The sequence below is a fragment of the Saccostrea echinata genome, unplaced genomic scaffold (genome assembly GCF_033153115.1).
Source record: "Saccostrea echinata isolate AGI-Se365-2 ecotype Australia unplaced genomic scaffold, CSIRO_AGI_Sech_v1 ptg000019l, whole genome shotgun sequence".
NCBI classification, from domain to species: Eukaryota; Metazoa; Mollusca; class Bivalvia; order Ostreida; family Ostreidae; genus Saccostrea; species Saccostrea echinata.
In genome coordinates, this window is record NW_026889768.1 from 128,048 (window position 1) to 145,283 (window position 17,236).

General features: G+C 32.1%; 1 protein-coding gene across 2 annotated transcripts; it reads right to left on the minus strand.

The window, feature by feature from the left end:
- Window positions 1–282: 282 nt before the first annotated feature.
- On the minus strand, window positions 283–16,997 carry LOC133189707 (D-beta-hydroxybutyrate dehydrogenase-like). 2 transcript variants are annotated; one of them, XM_061325105.1, is made up of 9 exons: window positions 16,963–16,997; window positions 11,553–11,721; window positions 5,450–5,571; window positions 4,621–4,746; window positions 4,230–4,333; window positions 3,643–3,715; window positions 2,138–2,199; window positions 1,878–1,928; window positions 283–640 (listed from the first exon to the last, which is right to left on the minus strand). In XM_061325105.1, the coding sequence occupies exons 2-9, from the start codon at window positions 11,714–11,716 to the stop codon at window positions 548–550; spliced, it is 795 nt and encodes a 264-aa protein (XP_061181089.1). In that variant the 5' UTR covers window positions 11,717–11,721; window positions 16,963–16,997; the 3' UTR covers window positions 283–547. The 2 variants fall into 2 exon arrangements, with proteins under 2 accessions (XP_061181089.1, XP_061181091.1); XM_061325107.1 differs by lacking the exon at window positions 16,963–16,997 and adding an exon at window positions 16,578–16,632.
- Between the last annotated feature and the right edge of the window lie 239 nt (window positions 16,998–17,236).

The following is a 17,236-nucleotide window of genomic DNA, read 5'->3' on the forward strand; positions in this document are numbered from 1 at the left end:
ATCAAGGTGAGTGAATTACCTTTGTATTCTGAAAATGCATTTCAATTCATTTTCAAAGTATTTTCTCATTTTTTATGGAAAATAGTTGTATATTAATATATATTTTAAAATCCCATGTGTGAATACGATGCTTGCATGTGATGCATAAAGTCGCATAAAAATAAATTTCAGTAACTGATACCAGCATCTGAAACATTTTCTTACATTATTTGATGAAGCAAGTAGCCTTATATTAAAATTAGTTATACTCTTTTTATAAAATCTATTTTATTTTATTAAACATTCAAATCTTTCAAAAATGTGCAGGGTTTTTTTTTCATTCACTCATTACAAGACAATTATCCTTAAACAATGAAATGATTTGTTTCCACTATAGCATCAACTCCAAAATTCATCGTCCTAAAAGAATATATACATTAAATGTACGAAAGTCACTTCCTCATAAAACGCATCATAGGATTTGTGAGCATTGATATTTTTAAAATTGAAAGTCAATGTAATTCACCGGAAATTATCTTTAAAAAGTGTTGATGAAATGTAGTCATTTTCACATAGCATTCACACCTCCATCCATTGAAGTAGACGTTCCAGTCATGTTGTCTGCTCCAGGTGAACACAGGTATAAAATGAATGATGATATCTACCAAAAAAAAAAACAAACAGAAAAACACTATTCATAAACTTTCTCTACATAGAATTTTTTTTTACAGTTTATTTAACAGAATGAATCTTTCAAGCTGTTGAGGCATATATCTATTCCTGTTTTCAGTTTCTGCACTGCACTCTCTATATGTATTTACATTATTTCATTATATAGAATGAAATAGACGAAGATAATGAACAGTATCGGTCTTAAAAAAAACTATAAACGATACAAATCTGTGAACAGGGCATAAAACCCGGACCCCTATAAATTCCAGAGTTGAGATAAGGTGCCTAGGGAGAGCGACCACCCCCTGTAGACCGGTCAGACCCGCCGTGAGTCCTATGTATTGATCAGGTAGTCAGACCCGCCGTGAGTCCTATGTATTGATCAGGTAGTCAGACCCGCCGTAAGTCCTATATATTGATCAGGTAGTCACACCTGCTGTGAGTCCTATGTATTGATCAGGTAGTTAGACCCGCCGTGAGTCCTATATATTGATCAGGTAGTCAGACCCGCCGTGATTCCTATGTATTGATCAGGTAGTCACACCTGCTGTGAGTCCTATGTATTGATCAGGTAGTCACGCCTGCTGTGAGTCCTATGTATTGATCAGGTAGTCACACCCGCCGTGAGTCCTATGTATTGATCAGGTAGTCACACCCGCCGTGAGTCCTATATATTGATCAGGTAGACCGAGTAAACCGTAGTAAAATTTAGTATCAAAACAAAGGACTAACAATTGGTATGAAAAACAAATGTATGTCAGTCAAAATACAACCCAGTGATAGGTTGTATTTGCCAACATGGTCATTATAACGACCATAGAACATACGAAATGTTGATATTAAACGAGGTCTTTGAAATCCCTAAAACATCAATATATTTGTCAGTAGCCTGCTTCTGTTTAAAAATTTATCGTACTCGGCTCATGCTTTTGAACATTAATTAAGTTGGGAGACATAAACACCATATGCAGGTGATAGTGGAACATTACTATAAAAGGAAAGTTGACGATGGAAAAGCTGAAGTCATCTCGTTTGTCATAAAGTTTAGTTGTTTGTTGGTCCTTATCATCTATAGTCAGTAAAAAAATCCAAATACTAAACAGATGGATATATAATAATATATTAATAATAATAATAATTTCTTTCTATCCAATCAAATACATTTAGCTTGTTTCATTTTTTTATATAATAACAGGATAAAGAAAGTCCTATATAGTATATCTTACTTGCGTGGCACTAGAAAAACGCTTAGTGGGCAGGTATGTCTGTACTAGTTGCTGAAATAGACAAGGAATTAACTCTTCGTGCATTTATGAATAAAGTATTATAAATAACATTGTGAATATTGTATGCTTTTTTTACAATTTACATTAAAAGATGTTTAATTAGTAATGACAATGAAAATTCTCATTAGATAGTCATATAGCTTTTTTTCATTTTTTTTTAACTTGATGTTTTATCAGATTAAAAAAGTAGATATAATTACCTTAGCATCTTGAATTGATATATTCCTATCAACTGCATGAGTCTTGACAACATCATCAACAACTAGTTATAAAGGAAAAGTAGAATTAAAGCAATATAAACAATAGATACTAGGAATATATGAGCGTCGATTGGAAACAATTGCAAAATAATTGAATGCTTGATGATTGATTGATTGATTGATTGATTGATTAATTGTTGTAGGTTTTCGTCCCTTAAAAGATACCACAGAGTCTGACACATGTTTCCTATTTGGATATTTTACTAGGAAAAGACGTTAATCTAACAGCCAAACTTTATGATAAACGTGATGCCTTTAACTTTTCAATCGTCAATGTCCCTTACTTATGCAGCAATATACCTTTATCACCTGCATACGGGGTTTATATTTCTCGCTTGATTCGATACGCAAGAGCATGCTCTACGTATGAACAATTTCTAAAACGATGTAAGTTATTGACAAACAAGTTGATGAAACAAGAATATCAGCAGTCTCGTTTAAAATCGTCAGTTAGTTATATGGTCGATACAATGACCTTGTCAGCAAATACAATTTATCAATAAGTCAAATACTGACTGACGTTTTTCATACTAATTGTTAGGCCATTATTTACACATTTAATTTTCGACGGATTTTTCCGTTATTACCGATCATGACAAGGAGCACACGGCGGGTGTGACCGGTCGGAAGGGGATGCTCACTCCTCCATGGCACCTGATCCTACCTCTGATGTTTTAGAGGTCCGTGTTTGCTCTGTTTCAAAATTTTGTATTGTTTAATGGACTTTCGAGCTTGAATACTGTTCGTTATCTCCATATATTTCATTACAAGATTATTTCGGTCATATGAGACGTCAGCAGATACCACTGAAGGGTTGCTTAATGTTTAATTGACAAGATTATAGTAGAAGTGAGATTGAAAGCTATCTCAGACATATTTTTATTAGAATGCTTTAATACCTGCATGAAGGTAAACAGACTAATTGCATCAGAATACTCGAAAATCGGTCACCCTTACTCATAGAGCAAAATATGCTAATGTTAACAGAAGGTATCGTTTTCAATGTAACCACCAACCGTACATGAATTAAGTTTTCATGAATATGGATACGTTTCGAAATTGAAAACCGCGGAACACATAAGTGAGAGATCTTGATAACAAAACAAATAACATTCCATTTTAATCAAATGTATCTTAACTTAAATTTTACGATGATGTGTCTTTAACATTCTTCCTATACATTGCAAGACCCATTTGTAACAACGTGGGCAACATTAATCTCTTGGATTTTTAGATTTTGTTTTGTCCTTGTGCGACTGAACCACTATACACATTTTCTCTAAACCAATAAATTTTTATGAATTTTCATTAACATTCCACAAAAATATTTGGCAAATGAGTTCTAAATTTTGGTGCATGTGAATGGATATTGAGTCGACCTGGTCATGAGAAATGAAAGATAAGGCACGGAGATTTGGAAAGATCTCAGTACTTAGTTCACTAACATCCAGTCTCCATTGGGCCTGGACACACAGCATTGACCGTCACCCCTTTGTCGGCTACTTCCACAGCTACCGCCTAAAACAAAAGCTTAGTCTTAAAGATACATACCACAAACAAATTTTCTTACCTCCCAGACAGAAGAGTTACACTGGTATCCTTTTAAATATTTCTTTCAAAGGAAATGTAATTCAGAAATTTTATTTCTTAAGATTGTAAAAATACACTCTTGAAAATATCCCAAAAAACTCTGCAGTAAGAAAAATTTATACATTTCTAAAACTTTTCAAAAAATATGCTGAACTGTAAAATGCATTTTCGCAATTTTCATCAAATTATGTGACTTGGCCAAACATTAAGCTGCTTAAATGAACAAATATTTCTCTTCTAAAATAAGTGAGGCGCCTATTTTAGCAAAGATATTTGAATTTTGGGAGAAAAGTGTGTTTGTGTTATTTAAATAAAACTTTCAGTCTGAATTTCCCATTTGCCTGTTTCATGACACACCTCCTCAATCTTGATTAGATGTCCCAATGAGAATCGCATGTATTTCTCTTATCCAAGGGTCCCTGAACTATAAGACAATACTTACCCGTGTGAGACCCAGGAGTCCGGCCTTGGAGGTTATATAAGCTGCCGCTTTCGGTATGGCTGTTAATCCAAGCTGGGAGGAAACGTATATGACCCGTCCCCAACCTATGGTGAAAGCATGTATTCATTTCATGCTCAATGACATGAGAAATCGGCCTTTTAAAGAAGTTCTTGACTCAAAGAGATGAGTTATATGAGAAATTATATTTGTTCAGCTTAAGTATATAAAGCACAGCTTATACTTGCTACGTTGTTTAATACACGCTCTCACTTTGTAAGTCTATTTTGAAAAAAAGGGGAGTATTTATCATTGGAGTTTATATCAATTTGTGAGGTTTGCAAAAATTGTATCAAGACCAATTCCTTAAATAAGATGTTCCAATAAACTTTACCTTTATCTTTCATTTTGGAAATAATATATTGTGTAATCATGAATGCCGATGTGAGATTAATTGAAATCTCCCTAGACCACTGTTCCAGAGTTATGTCTTCTACAAGGGACCCAAAACAAAATGATGCTGTAAAATGAAAATATAAATGTTACCAATTTAATTATATTTATCAGATTTTACTATTAGTATTAAACAAGAGACTCTGGAATATGTTTTGATCATGATCACCTGACTATTATGGATTTCTAAATTATAATTATGTCACAATACCAAACTTAGTTCCAACTTGAACCTTAAAATCCATGAGATATGAATTTGACAAATTTGCTAAAGAATACCTCATGCTCACGATGTATCAATAATAATTTTCTCAATATGACACGTAAATGGATTGCATTTATACAGTTGTTTTTTGAACGACAATAAATCTGGTTAAGGCAGGGACTACGAAGTTTTAAAGTTTTTCCCTTTTCAAAGCTTAAGAATTTCCATCAAATCTGGTTAAAATTGATTCAATTTAAACATAGATGGTTACGATAGACGGAGGACGGTAAAGTAGTTGTAAGTCACGATTGTAATTTAAGGCATAAATAAAAATAGCAATTTAATTATTTGAATCAACATCTTAACTTTCATTGGAGCAGAATAAAATTAAAATATAAAATATAGATCATAAACATGTATACAATATTCAAAGGAAACTTCTTTCTTATTTAAAAACTCTAAAGACATTAAGAAAAAAAAATGTGAATATGTCTATATATTGCAAAACATGTTATGAAAACCTTTCGTTTGAGGGATTATTCATAATTTTGCAATTTTTATTTACCTGCAATGTTTACAAAAATATCAACGCCATCGGGACGCTCTTTGTCTATTTCCCTGAACATCTTTTCGATATCCTCTGTTGATGCCAGGTCACAAGATATGTACGTCATATTTTCACCAGATCTTAAAAAAAATTCCAATTCTTAAAGAAGTTTCTTTCAATACAATGAAAACTGTCATAAACTCAAGCGTAGAGCAAAATTATAAATCACGACTTCATCAATTTTTTTTGTTTTGTTTTCAATGACATCGTTGACTTCAATACAATAAGGAGACAACGAACGGTAATCCAAGCTAATAGGCCATTCAAATATTACTAACCAGGAAAGCAAACACGGACCTCCAAAATATCAGAGGCGTGATCAGGTGCCATGGAGGAGTAAGCATCCCCTGTCGACAGGTGCTCCTTGTCATGATCGAGCAAACGGAAAAAATCCGTAAGAATTCCAGTGTGTAAATAATAGCCTAACAATTATAGTATAAAACAAGAGGCCCATGGGCCACAACGCTCACCTGAGTCAATATGGCCCTGTTGTTCTTCGTCAGCCTATTTCTTCTCCTATATATTCATATGTAAATCTTTGATCACCTGTTCTAGCCATACCCTACCCCCAGATGCCATGTTTTGAATGAAATTGAATCCTAACTTTCTGAGGATGCTTCTATATTCATATAACTAATCATGGCTTTGCTGTTCTTGAAAACTGTATTTTAAAGATGTCTTACAACCTACCCGGGGGGGGGGGGGGGGGAGGAGGGTCATAATTTGAACAAACTTGAATCTACACTACCTGATGATCCTTCCATATCAATATGACTTATCATGGCTTTGTTGTTCTTGAGAAGAAGATTTTTATAGAATTTTCCTATATATTCCTATGTAAAACTTGGATGCCCCATTGTGGCCCCACCATACCCCCGGGGGTCATGATTTGAACAAACTTGAATCTACAATACCTGAGGATGATTCCACATCAATATGACTAATCGTGGGTTTGTTATTCTTGAGAAGAAGATTTTTAAAGATTTTTCGTATATATTCCTATGTAAAACTTGGATCCCCCATTATGGCCCCATCCTACCCCCAGGGGTCATGATTATAACAAATTTGAATCTACACTACCTGAGGATGATTCCACATCAATATGACTAATCGTGGCTTTGTTGTTCTTGAGAAGAAGATTTTAAAAGATTTTTCGTATATATTCCTATGTAAAACTTTGATCGCCCATTGTGGCCCCACCCTACCCCCCGGAGTCATGATTTGAACAAAATTAAATCTACACTATGTAATGAAGGTTTCACATAAGTTTCAACTTTTCCGGCCCAATGGTTATTGAGAAGAAGATTTTAAAAGATGACACCAAATTTTCACCAACTCTTAATTATCTCCCCTTGGAAGAGGACATGGCCCTTCATTTGAACAAACTTGAATCTCCTTCACCCAAGGATGCTTTGTGGTGAGTTTGGTTGAAATTGACCCAGTGGTTCTGGAGAAGAAGTCGAAAATGTAAAAAGTTTACAGACAGACGGACAGACGGACTACAGACAAAATGTGATCAGAAAAGCTCACTTGAGCTTTCAGCTCAGGTGAGCTAAAAAACGTCGACAGCAATTTGACCTAATGATAGATTGTATTTGCTGATAAGGTCATTGTATAAATGAAACTCATATTTATTTGATTGTGTTTCAAATAACATTTTCCACTACAAATAACCTTTAGTATTGAGCTATTTTTCACTGGAATATATTTACAGAGTTATATACACATATGTGATTGCTTGATGCTGGTTGATATGATGCACAACATATCTGAACTACAGATTAAAAGCAAAAATATTTATTTCATTCTTCTATAAGACACAAATTAAAGTAGAGTAGACATTTGCATCTAGAAATAAAATTAAAAATAACTTTCACAAACATCTATAAAGTGCACAAAATGATTATATAATTATCAAAAAGAAATAAGGGGAAATTGTTAATGCAGATTTAATGGCATAATGGAAAATAAAATACCATGGTCAAAGGTCGTGTCAGACAGGCATGTTACAGGGATTTCAACAACGTTAAATGACCTTGTTAAGAAATACGATGAATATCCTATCATTGTGTCGTATTTTGGCTGATGTGTTAGGTCATTGTTTTATACCAAATTTGACTACGGAATGTTCCGTCTACCTGATCAATACATACGGCTCTCGAAGGGTTTGACTGGTAAACAGGGCACGCTTACTTCTCCTAGCCGGCTGATCCCACCTCTGAAATTTCTGGGGGTCCGTGTTTTATGCCCTGTTCACAGATCTGTATTGTTTGTAGATTTTTGAGATCGATCGCTATTCGTTATCTTCACCCTTTTCACATAATAAATAAAACGTCTATGAAATTAACTGAATTGAGTCATTTCATTTCATCAAGTTCTATTGTTTTTGCTGTAGAAGATAGAAGTCCTTGATTCCCCATGCAGTATTTGCTGAAAAATCAAGGACTTAAAATTTACTAAAATCAGATTTCTACAAACAAATCTCAAGTTCTCGTAAAGTCTATCAGATCTCACCAACATTTCTCAGAAATATTATATGCATAATAAACTCTAAGATACAATTACTAAGCTTTTAGTTTTGACAGTTTTTAACCATATCACTCCAATAGAATACACCATGTTAACGGATGACATAAGTTTACAGTCTACGTCTTTCCCTTCCAGTTGTTTGGTGAATATGCCGCCTTTTTTATTTTGTTCTATTTCTTTACTATTTGCTTCATTTAAATAGTTGAATGAGATTCTATGCGATGATGTAATCAGGGAAAAATCCATTTATATTAATGTGTCCGAAATCTAGTACAGTATATCTCCTTGTAAGGATATTACTAACTTGTTTGCATATACATGTAGCACATGCACAACATATACAGTAAAACTCGGTTATAACGAAGTCACTGGGACCTGTGAAATTACTTCGCTATATACGTAATTCGTTATATCCGTTTAAGGAATTCGTAAATTTATATAGATGGGGATCCAAGACAACTTCGCTATATCCGTGAATTCGCAATATCCGTGTTCGTACTAAACGAGTTTTACTGTACAAACTATTTAAATGCCCTCTCCGTATAAGCCAGGTTTGATTTGGATGTTGAAGTAGTTTATATTTTACTCAAAGCAGAAAAAAGTGATCGAGAACCGATTGACCGTTTTCTTTATCTTCCCAACTTCATTGACAAGGAATTTTTTTTTAGAATACGTTAACATAAGAAGATTTGACTATACAAAAAAGATAGAAAGAATAGTAGGGGACGCTCTTTCAATGTACATTAACAGAAAGCCATTATGATTAAAAAAAAAAGAGGTGGAAGGAGGGGGCAGACCATCCACACCTGATTCTACGTGCCTTTGTTTAACCTACATTGGAACAGTTTACTCATTTTTATATATGCCACTTTGCGATTTATACAGCGGAAACTGCCGTAACCCTTATTATATAACATAACTTGAGTATAGTTATTAAATTAATTCGTCATGTTGTAAATTTGAATTTAACGGGTGGCAGTTAATATAAATTTATTTGTATTTACTGACACCCGATAAAAGCGTAATTTTTTTTAAGGTATTGTAATGATTTTCATAATTTTAGTCACATAATTTTTTAAGCTCAAAAGGCATTAATTACTCAATAGAAGACCTATAATCTAGCAATTCATTATTCCATTTTAGGCCTCCACTGCTTGTACCAAACAAACGTTAAGTTCAACTGCCACATTATCCGTGATCTTTTAGGATCTTGAGAAACTTGCTAGGTAAGAATAAATTCGAAGTGGCAAATACTAGTAGTTCATTATCAGACGTAGTTCAGAGATATGAAAATGTTAAATTTGAACAATAAAATGCTTTCTTTTATTGTTGCAAATAAAATGTATAACTCGCGTAAGTGGGCTATGTATTTTTTCTGTAATAGCTGCAACATTAATTCCCGTACTAACAAAGAAAGACATTTTATTGTTTATATTTATATCTGTACAAATTAGCATTTAAAGTAGGATTAAGTAGATTAAATATTGTATTATTGATATTTACGTCATTGTATATTTCATTGATGACAGAGCCACTGCTGTAGAGGTGATATGCTTTGTGTTGTTTACTGACTGATGGTTCTCTTGAGAAATAGAGGAAATGATATTCAGTGGATGTAAATATATTGCGAAAAATTGTAATGTTTTTGTAATAAATGGATAGCCAAAATAATCTTAAAATGCTGCAGAAAAAACTGCTAATATTTTAATTTAGCAAAGCAGCATTTTGCTTTTCACTTTTCAAGATAATAAACAGATGCAATGAAAAAATTGCTGCAGAACCGAAATTTATGCGGTTTTCTCAATTGAAAGGTTTTTTTCATGAGTTTCTTACATCTTTGAATTATCTTTCAATTCTTCAGTTCCCCCTCTTGGTTCTTTTAAATATCGCGTCTTAGACTATATAAATTCTGGAGTGTTAAATATTTTATGATGCGATGTACCTAAAAATATAATCCTGTTTTAATTTCATATCATAGCATATGGTCACATTTAAACCATAAAATGTTAAAAACCACTCGATGATTATTTTGAGTTTATTATATGTTCCTTTGCAAAAAACAAAAAAAAAAAAACAAAAAAAAAACAGACATTGTACACATTTCATTTCTTAGGTCTTATTACACTATGCATTTGACACATGCAATTTGACAAATGCATGAAATGTGAAATGCTTGGAATTTTGCAGCGTTATACAATGTACATGTATCAGAATAGAGCGTGTTCTTTCTCTTGTTTTAAGTTGCTTGAGAATAATTTATGAAATGAAAAGTCAATGTTGTGAAGGTAATTTGAAAAAGAACAGTTCGTTTGATTCCAAACATGCAAAAAAAGTATTAAACCAAGTAGAAATTAATCAGAAAGACACAAACAGTTAAGAATTAGGATTCCTATTCCATACACGTTTAAGGAAATGTGAAGGCTTTTTTATAAATTAATATAACAAAGTAAGAATCAAGAAATCCAGAGTATTGATTGTCTCCTAATTGAGTTACACGATAAAGAAAAATATGACGGAAAATACTTTTTTAAAAAACTTTTTCTAAACATTTTAATTCAAAATTCCCGTACTAGAAGCACACTATATGTATAAGTAATCGTTATGTATGTTTCACCCACTTGTTGGAAGGATGCCTCACGTGGTTCATGCATTTCTGGACTTTTTATAAAAAAAAAAAAAAAAAAAAAAAAAAAAAATCCATGAGATCTTTATAAACTTTAACTTTCTTAAAAGGTCATATGGAACCCAAAATCTTCAAAAAGTGGAATTTGAAATAACTCTTTTAGTTTCAAATTATTTTTTTAATCGTAGAAAAATTGTATTTTTTTGGGAATATATATATATATATATATATATATATATATATATATATATACTGCAGTGTATATATATATATATATATATATATATATATATATATATATATATATATATATATATATATATATATATATATTTTTTTTTTTTTTTTTTTTTTTTTTTTTTTTTTAAATTTTCTTTTTTCATGAGAATTTCAAAAAAGATATTAAAGTATAGATTTGAGGAGGTTGAAAAAATGCTGGTTTGATTGGGAAATTTCATGATAAATATGTGTTTATCAGTAATTAAGCGTGCACAAACTGTTTTACAGATTTCCATAACTTTTTGACTATCCAATTTTCTTGAGAAAATCTTTTTAAACATTCACATCAAAATAATTTTATATATAAATTAATTCTCTGGTTAAAGTATTCACAATTTTTCAGAATATGTTTAATAGAATAATTCTATACACAGACAAAAAGTCATTATAATTTCTGTGATTTTCAAGTGTTCATCAATCATCAATGGGTTAAAGTAAACTTGCTAATATTCTTTATAATCATTACACATTTATTATAATTATACATTTCACATTCACAGCTTTGCAGACTGCAATTAATTCATGATACAAAACGTAAAGCTAATGAGCCTAATAAAATTATTAAAATAGATCAGTCCTTCTTTGAAAAATATACAGATCATTCATTAAGTCAGTACATGCAATACCTACACAGCATTCATTTCCTCGAAGAGATCATCAACAGAATATCTAGGGACACGGTCTGTTGCTATAATGAAACATCCGGCTTGGACTAAATCCTTGATAACAGTTCTACCTAGCTTTCCAGTGGATCCCGTTACAAGAGCTGTCTTTCCAGTCAGACAAAGAGTCATTTTCCCTGCAACAAAAGCATGAAAAGTATCGGAAAAATCCAGTCTTTTCTTCCAATTTATATTGGATACTGCGTCAAAATGACTCAAAATAGCATTGTTGCAATTAAAGGGATACAGAAAATACAGGAAAGGTGAAAACTACACTAGATACATCGCTGTTTATCTTGCCCTAAATCTAGATTACCTGAGCAGACAACCCCAGCCTGATTTCAAAGACAAAAAACAACTCATTTAATCAAGGCGATTCTCTAGACTATGTCTGGATTTTATCAACGAGTCCAGTAATCACGATCTACACAGATTCATTAAGCCAGTGGTTTTCAGAACTCTTTGAAGATGTTGCTTTCGTCAGAAAAATAATTTATTTCGTTGAAGTACTATCGATTCCTATCATTTCATTGAAATACTGCCGTTTGAATGCATGGCCTTTTCGTCAATGAATATATATGAAATATTGTAGAATTTGGTGTGTTTATTCACATGTTTGGCTATCTATTAATTATTTGTCTTTCTGTGAGAAAACAGCTGCTTTCAAGTAAATAACTTGAATTTGGTTCGTCGAGAAACATTTGTTAAAAAACACTGTTCACCCTTTGAATGATGAACCCACGTCCTCCAGCGCGATAGAACTTAGCAACAGTCAACATTGCTTGACGACGGGTGATTTTTCCAAAAGAAAAATATTGACTGCGCGGAAACTATGCGCGTGCACTTCACATTTATTTGTATTTGCAAAAGACATTCGGTATTATAGGGTTATTGAACTTATATTGGTGAATATTGGCAGGAGTTGGCTGTACAAATGCACGAGCTTGTGAATGCATTTGTACATCCAACGAGTGCCAATATTCACCAAATATAAGTTCAATAACTCCTTTATTATATAGCTAAAACATCTCCCATTTATTTATATTAATTATTTCAACAAAATAACTCAAATTAATACGAATTTTCAGTATCATTATTTAAGGACGACGGACCTAATTCAAAATTTCATGCCACTGCGCAGAAAACTGCGCATATGCCTTGAATCAAATTGACTTAATTATGTATTGCAAAAGATAAAAAATATACATTTTTAATTCTTTTAAAGATATTCAAACGTTTTCTCTCAATTCAAAAATATTGTAAATATTTCAATTTATATTCATTTGTTGGTTTTATAAATAAATGATTTATTTGGCCAAGGTATTTTCATTAAAAATTTCCCCTAAAATGTGCCCTACACCTGAGTTTGACATGCCCCCTGAAAAATCTAAGCCAAAGACCCATTAATTTTTTGGCATAATTTGCTGGTAAATTGTCTTGTTAACATTGTCCTTAAATATGAATAAAAATTCTATTGCAGAATTTTTTTCAATGATCACTCTTATACCCAACACTGGTAATTTCCCGTTACTTCCTATAGTAATTATGGATTTCCATTGCCAACTTTAGAAACGCTCCCCATTAAAAATCTACATCGATGACCATATGACTTTTTTATTGATTTTAACTCACCAAAATTCACTTTACCTTATATTAAAATTTGAATAAAAAATCTATTGCAGAAATGAATTAGGTCCGTCGTCGTTAAATTAACGTTTGTCCTGTAAGTGTTTAATATCGCATCATTCCAATAACCCTACCAAGCGTTATGATACTGTACGTGTACATCAGCTGGCGTATTCAAAATTTAGTGCAATCACTGGATATGGAGCTGTTGGCGAAATCATGAATTAGCGCTACACATGTTCGTGTCGTATATTGTATTTATAAATGATTTCTTGGCGGTATTCATGAATTAGCGCATCGTTGTCTGCGCCAAAGCCGCTTTTTTAAGTACATATACAGTATGCACATTGAGCTTTTATTAAGGCTATTACTTATTAAGGTTTTGCCAAAGGTCAACATGTCCAAAAATTTATTTTTACAATAGCTCCAAAACTATGTGGTTTATAAAGTAAAAACTTTTACAGTTTATAAATATATCATTGATTAACAGATAGAAAGTATCACTTGATAACAAATACTTTAAAAAAAATTATTGAGAAAAATTCTTTTAAAAAAATGCATATATTTTCAAAAAATACACCTAATTAATTCCGTACTTTTTGTGAAAGCCATCATTGCAGAAACAATATATGTTTATCAATGAAGGGCAAGTTGGAAAGTTGTTTTCCCTGTTTATTTAATCCAAATGTTTAGATTTGAAACCGAAAGTACATTGCAAATGGCTGATTTTATAAGGGTCTTGTCTTTATACATGTCATGCTTTCAATAACAGCCTTTCAGAGACCATTCACGTCCAACTTGCCCTTCATTGATATACATATATTATTTCTGCAATGATGGTTTTCACTAAAAGTACAGAATTAAGCAGTTGCATTTTTTTAAAATATGCAATTTTTTTGAAATTTTTTTCCTTAAAAAATATATTTTTTTAAATATTTATTTTCAAATGATACTTTCTATCTGTTAAACAATGATATATTTATAAACTGTAAAAGTTTTAACTTTATACCTCACATAGTTTTGGAGCTATTGTAAAAATTAATTTTTGAACATCTTGACCTTTGGCAAAACCTCAAATTATTAAACAGTTATTTCAGTTTTGCGTAAAAATAAACATATCTTACCTAAGTGCCACTACCTACCATAAATTTGCCTTTGAGAGGTTGACCAGACGACATTTTTTGTTTACAACGGGGCGTTCGATATTGAACGCTCGTATTCGGAATGTTTCGGGCATACTCATATACGTAATACCTCGTACAAACTCAGCGTTCAATAAAACGCCAAGATATTGAACGCTAAAATTCTCTAGACTTTTGGTAGTTTTTAATTATATACTATTTATTAGCTATATATATAAAATACATGGTTACTGTCTTGAAATATAAGCGATATTTGGGCAAGAGTAAGAAAACGTGATAGAGGGCGAGGCTTGCCGAGCCCCTATCACGTTTTCGACCCGAGCCCAAATATCGCTTATATTTCAAGACAGTCTCCGTGTATTTTGTTTATCCTGCAACACATTTTTACAGGACCTCCAAAACGAGCTGTTTTCAACCGATTTAGGTACATCTCTGCAGTTAAAACTAAGACGCCATGGCGTAAACATTGCAATATTCATGACGTCACAATGCTTTTAGAACGTTGGAATACGTGCACGAGGCTTTATTAGGGCATTGACCGAATAAAGCTTTGGTTTATTAGGTTACCTCTATTAGGTCAATACAAGGGGCAGTTGCAGGATAAAATAAAATATAATAAAAACTGCATGCAGTTGAAGGTAAGATTGAAAAATTTCCACTCGAAGAAAACCATTGTCAACAATGGTTTTATTGAAATGAAAACTTTCAATGTTACTTTCAACTAAATGCAGTATTTTTGTAAATGCTTTAATCATGATAATATTGTTAATGTTTCTAGTTAAGATTTTGGTTTCTTCTTTGTCTTTATATAAGAAATCCAACGTAAAAACGCATTTTGCAAATGCTTTCATATTGTTAATATATCTAGGCTAAGGTTGTTTCTTTTCCTTATCTATTTCTAAGCGAAAAATTATGAAAAAGCTGTGTGTAGTTTCATGTGAATAATAAGTGTCATTATTTCATTTTTTGTTATTTTAAAATTACTTTGTTCTTACAAAAGGATATGAATATCTTTGTAAAGAAGGCAAATACACAAAACATAATGACAATTATTATCACAAATGATGTTTTCACAAATTTACAAAATATTTTGAAAATATAATGTCTGTGAAAATGCAAAATATTACTTAGAACTTTAAAGATTTGAACGAGAGCAAATCTTCAGAAAATGAAAAAAATAATAATAGCATATCTTTTTGTCTCCTAATTTAAAAACATTTTCACTGAGTGATTCTCATCCGCTCCACTCCTCTAAAACACTGATTGTGAGGAGTGGAGTAAATCAGAAACAATTAGCTGACGAAGGCGGCGGAGAATAAACTAGGTAAAATTTAGTCAATAACATTCAAATTCTGAAAAAATGGATTCTAGATCCTAGATTGCCCTATATATTGACCATCAGGCTGTCAAGTTCATACAGTCTTAGAGTTTATCAACTAAGTTCAACTGTGATTTAATTTTCGTGATACTGTCAATACTGATAAAAAGAGGGCTTTTAAATTAAAATTTCCCTACAATTCTAATTCCTGCTTTAAAAGTTTAGCGTGGACAACATATTCCACAGTCCATCACTCTCTAACTGACTCTGTATCCTGTGCAAAAACTGTATTCGATGTTTTGCCTGTATTGCGTTGAACTGTGCCCCCCCCCCCCCCCTATTCTACATAACAAAAAACTGCACAGCTAAGCTAAGACGGCAAACATTATTAGTCAAAAGAGACAATAAAAGATATAAGCTTAGTAACTTTCCTTTAAATCCTGCACACAGTCGACTCAGATATTAACGCAGAGGAAGCAATGTGGAGATGACAATTTTGCAAATTCCTTATTAACAAAAGAAATACATTAGGCCTGGCATGGAATTTACATATTATTGCTAAAGAAATGCTGAGCATTCTTGATATTTAAAATTGTCATAATTTACATGCATACAAAGTTTGATTCATTAAACCACATTCATAAACTTTATTTTATGATGTTAAAATATTTTTCCTTTACGAGTTATCGTTATCAACAAACAAAGAGGTTACAGGTCTTAATGAAGGTTCTTGTTTTACCTGTCAATTATATTTTTGCATACACATTCATTTAATATTAAAGCCTGTCAACATATTAAAATCTGACCTTCGAATAAAGCAGACTATGGTAGAGAAAGTTAAAATATTGCCTTAAGAACAATATAAAATATTTCAGAAATCTGAAATTAGAAGTACGTTTTACATTACCTCGGAAAAATAAGACGTACGTTGTCAATGTTTTTCAACAGAAAAACCTAGTTCGTAAAAAATGGAATGACTTTCTTTCAGACGTCAACATCCGTTGAAAATAGTTCAACGGCCGACTTGCTCGGAAAAAGGACATAATGTAAATCGATCGACATTACAACTTGAATAAATTTACCTCTCGATGAATAGACAGGCTGTTAGTAGAGCATCAAGTGGGACATGTTCGTCTGCTCTTGTACTTTGAAAATCGTTCATATTTTTGTGTACTTTATGTAAAAATATATTCTTACGTTCAATCTTGTTCAAACTTTTTATTCTTGATTAAGATAAAGAAGTTGATTTCTTCATCAATTATAACTCAACCAAAAATAATTAAAGGGATTACCTTTATTTTGAAGACTAGTCTCTTGATGAAAGTGAATCAGGAAAGGAAAGTAATCTATATGCCATCCAATTTTATTTAGTTCCCTTCCCCAGTTCACTCAACCCTATTACGTGCGTTCAGTAAATAGAGCGTGACGCTTGTATGAAGGAGTTTAAACAGATACACGTGTTCAACCTTTTTATAGTTATTATGAAATTAAAACAGGAACTAATATTGATTTACCAGCTTTTGCGTTGTAAAATTGTTGAATCAATAAACATTTATTGTAAGTACA

Coding starts and splice junctions, on each gene's coding strand:
- LOC133189707 (XM_061325105.1), bottom strand. CDS start 11,716: ATGACTCTTTGTCTGACTGGAAAGACAGCTCTTGTAACGGGATCCACT. Junction 4,334..4,620: donor TTCCAAAATGAAAGATAAAG/GTAAAGTTTATT, acceptor CTTTCACCATAG/GTTGGGGACGGGTCATATAC. Junction 2,200..3,642: donor AGGCCCAATGGAGACTGGAT/GTTAGTGAACTA, acceptor CTTTATAACTAG/TTGTTGATGATGTTGTCAAG.